Raw genomic sequence first — 4,391 nt, 5'->3', positions numbered from 1 at the left:
ACCAAAAAAAAAAAAAAAAAAAAAAAAAAAAAAACAACAGAAAGAAAGTACATGTGTTATCCAGCAGCCTAATACATCAACAGCTATTGATACCAAAACATAAACTGATTATTAGGGTTACCCCAAAAGAAAGCACATCCCTAAGGGTATGGGACTGAGGGCAGTGTTGTTTTTATGAGAGTGAGAAGTTTATTAATGAAAGGAGGAAACACATTAGGGTTCATTGCCACGGTGGGCATTGTGGTCATCCAAAGGACAGTACAAGGTCTTGCATCCCTGGGTAGGGATAATTGAAAAGTGGGTGGAGGGGCCCTGAATATAAGACTCTCAGGTTTTCCCAAGGCCAGCCTTGGCCTTAAGTTATATCTTTCTGCTATTAAAATGTGAACATGGAGAATAGGATCTGCAAGAAAAAATATGCTTAGCAGTTAACAAGCATACACAGACTGCCTGGGTTCAAAACCTGAATATGCCACTTAATAGTAGTGTAACCTTGAGCATATTCCTTAACTGACCTTTGACATCCATAAAACGAGCATGATAAAATTTTATGGGGCTGCTGACAATTAAATTAGACCTAGAAACAATGTCTGACAGAAAAAACTCAGTAAATATGCCTCTATCATTGTTATTGTACTTTGCTATTATTGGAGCTGCTTTGTTTTAATTATTTAGTTTCTTTCCAAAGGCTTAACTTGATTTTGCTTGTGCTGTGTGGGCCTTTGGCTGAATTTGAAGTTCAAGTTCCATATCTTTTTTAGCCTCATTTTGTTATAGTTTCAGTATTCTACCAGTGATCTCAATCGTACCAATATAAAATTAGTTTGTTGATGAAGCAGAGAATTTGAAAGCAAAGTTATTTTCTTGGTTCCATGTCTAGTTGAAATTCTAGCACTAGAATTTGGGCAGATCTCCTTGTATTTTAGTCCCTATCTGCAAAATTAAAAATACTATCTAAACTTAGTTTCATTTACAAATTACATACAGTGTGTGAAAACCGCCCCTCGGGTTCCTAAAATTCAGACTTTTTAAGGAGTTAAGTTGATGATTAACCTAATCAGATTCCATTTGCTCATAACATTTAAGAATTCAGTTTTTGATATGATGAATGCCAAAGTTTTAAAGAACTGCTGGGTAATCCTAAATTGCTCCACTGAGCAGATTAACAATTACTATTAGTATCATTTTAAATATGTGCAAAAGTATTGGTGTAGGGACAATAAAACTTCATTAACGGAGGTAACTACAACTGGAGATGTAGGAAAATTGACCTGAGTTGAGTCCTGTGTTCACAGTGTATAATGGAAGAATTTTCTAAGCAAAATGATAGTATTCTCTCTTTGGTCTTCACCTATTGTTAGAAAAGTTTCTGAAACCCATTTACTCTATAATGAATATATTTGTTAATTGCTTAAAATCTTATACGTCCGTTAAGATAGTTATAGTTTATCACCAAGTATGAAGCTCAAGGAATGAAGCTCAGATTGTGGAATTCCAGCTGCCATACAGTGGGAATGGTAGGTATTTTTTGGACAGAGGAATCTTTTAAGTAGCCTTAAGTGCATCAGGTAGATGCCTCGTCCCCAAAGGCTAGTTCATCTGATTTCAGTCTAGATACTACTGTCTACACATCACACACATCACACTTTAGAACAGAAGTGGCACATATATTTTAGCTCATTTGGCAATAGTTGATTGTCAGTAATTACATGAATTTCGGTTGAGAAGAGTTCTGAGACCAAGTCCAAATTAGCAGAAAAGAGTATGTGATTTATTAACACTGAATGAAGGAAAGGGAGCAGCAGCATTTGTGTAAAGTGTTTATAATCCTGATTCTAATCCTAAACCTTGAATTCACCAAGGGCATAGACTGTGTCTTACTCATTTTTGTACCACTAGTGCCCAACATGGAACACTCTGTGGCTCTTAATAAATTTTTATTAAAATTAAAATTTTATATTTTAATAAATATAAATTTATGAATTCATATTCATAAAATACTTTGCACTGTATATACACATACTTTTTTTCTCTGAGAGATCTTAATTGTAATTATCTTTTATGTTAAAAAAAAAAGATACAAGCACAGAAATGAAGAATGACTTGTACCATCATCTGAGAGCAAATGGACTGAAAACCTGTGACTAGAATCCACTGCTTCCCACTCTCTCAGTCCTGGTCCTAGTCTAGTCCTAGTCTCTTTGGCCAAGAGCTTTCGGATTGCTATGAAGGAGATCTTACACGTACTAACCAATTTTTTTTCATACTTTCCCAAGGTCTGCCGAGTTGCTTATGAAATCATGCAAACACTGCATCCCGATGCCTCTGCAAACTTCCATTCTTTGGATGACATCTACTATTTTGGAGGTCAAAATGCCCACAACCAGATTGCCATTTATCCTCACCAACCTCGAACTGCAGATGAAATCCCCATGGAACCTGGAGATATCATTGGTGTGGCTGGAAATCATTGGGATGGCTATTCTAAAGGTGTCAACAGAAAACTGGGAAGGACGGGCCTATATCCCTCCTACAAAGTTCGAGAGAAGATAGAAACAGTCAAGTACCCCACATATCCTGAGGCTGAGAAATAAAGCTTAGATGGATGAGAACGACAACCAAACTCAGTTCAAACCATTTGAGCCAAACAGTAGATGACGAAGGCCCCAACCTAACAACTCATGGTTAAATGAGTCAACACCCTCATCGCCAGGAGCAGCTGGGATCTGACAGATGCTTCATTGGTGGAATTCCTCTTTAACAAGGGCTACCGTGCCCTCAAAACCATGCACAGTCCGATAATGTACTCACGTATAACATACAAACAGGTTGTTTTCTACTTCACCCGTTCTTTCAAGATTATGTCCCCATGAAACAAACACTGCCACATTGTGTAATTTAAGTGACACAGACATTTTGTGTGAGACTTCAAACATGGTGCCTATATCTGAGAGACCTATGTGACCTAATGAGATGACTCAAATAGCTCCCTCCTGTGGGGAGCTTGATTCTTAGCCAGTGGTGGTATTGTAACCACTGAATTCACTCCAATCAACAGATTCAGAATGAGAATGGATGTTTTTGTCTGGAATTTTTTTTTTGAGTAATTGTACCAGTTCATCCACCTCATCATTAATAAGTGAAGGATACAACAGAAAATAAAATATTCATACTCCATTAGGAACTTTTGTAAAACAATACCATGAACAGATTCTTTAGTACTCAATGTTTCCGGACATTCTCTTTGATAACAAAAAATAAATTTTAAAAAGGAATTTTGTAAAGTTTCTAGAATTTTATATCATTAGATGATGATGTGGCCAGCTTTATAGTGGAAAATGTTGATAAAAAGAAGACTTCTGAAGTTCTGCTTTACTTTTTTTTTTTTTTTTTCTGTTTCAGATTGAGTGGCTTAGCTCAGAGAGTCATTGGTCCATTTTAACGCTGAAAACTGAGTTTAGTTGGTGCACATTACAGAGTTGCTCAGAACCATCCTAGGGAAATTTTATTTTATTATTTTGGACATTGTTTATGTGATTTAATTGAATCAAATAATCATACTCCTCAGTGCCAGAGGAACTATCCCCTCCACTTCCAAGCTAACAATTTCAGGCTTGTTCTTTCTTATTGTGGCTATTGTCACTTTTTGTGTTGAGTTGAGACCTGTTGTTTTATCCAGGAAATGATTTGTGCCCTTTCCTATCATGTCCTGCTTTTGAGAGTACCAGGAATCTGTGGGGTTGGAAAGCTGGCTCTGTTTCCTTTTTTTTTTCTTTCTTTCTTTACTTTTGGCAGCATTGGGTCTTCATTGCTGTGCGCAGGCTGTCTCTATTTGCGACGAGCAGGGGCTACTCTTTGTTGCGGTACACAGGCTTCTCATTGCGGTGGCTTCTCTTGTTGCAGAGCACAGGCTCCAGGTGCACGGGCTTCAGTATTTGTGGCGCACAGGCTCAGTAGTTGTGGCTCGAGGGCTCTAGAGCACAGGCTCAGTAGTTGTGGTGCATGGGCTTAGTTGCTCCCTGGCATGTCGGATCTTCCCAGACCAGGGCTCGAACCCATGTCCCTTGCACTGGCAGGTGGATTCTTAACCACTGCACCACGAGGGAGGTCCCTGGCTCTGTTTCTGAAGTATGCATCTCATACTACACAAGGAACCAGTATGAGACCCAAAATGGACTTGGGAATAACTCTTCCAAATACTTCCTTTTAGTAATTCCACAGCAGAATCACTTTGGAAGACAAGACTTTGATGCTCTCTCTGCTTTCTCTCTGAACATCACTTTTCTCCTTATAAGAACACTTCCTCTTTTCTGTAGCCTGCCTCTTTTAGATGCCTGGTAGGAGTATTTCACAGCATTGTTTTACCTTCTGAAAGAAAAATTTGATCCATG

General features: G+C 38.2%; 1 protein-coding gene across 1 annotated transcript in view; it reads left to right on the top strand.

Annotated features, from left to right (window-relative positions):
* The window catches only part of FUT8 (fucosyltransferase 8), a 159,639-nt gene extending 156,367 nt beyond the window's left edge, over positions 1 to 3,272 (top strand). Inside the window, exon 9 of the mRNA XM_007449024.1 lies at positions 2,277 to 3,272. Within this exon, the coding sequence (XP_007449086.1) occupies positions 2,277 to 2,594 (318 nt within the window). The 3' untranslated portion in view covers positions 2,595 to 3,272. The remainder of the gene's footprint in view (positions 1 to 2,276) is intronic.
* Positions 3,273 to 4,391: the final 1,119 nt, after the last annotated feature.

Source organism: Lipotes vexillifer, unplaced genomic scaffold (assembly GCF_000442215.2).
Source record: "Lipotes vexillifer unplaced genomic scaffold, Lipotes_vexillifer_v1.1 scaffold629, whole genome shotgun sequence".
Taxonomy (NCBI): domain Eukaryota; kingdom Metazoa; phylum Chordata; class Mammalia; order Artiodactyla; family Lipotidae; genus Lipotes; species Lipotes vexillifer.
This window is presented reverse-complemented; position numbering and strand designations above follow the sequence as displayed.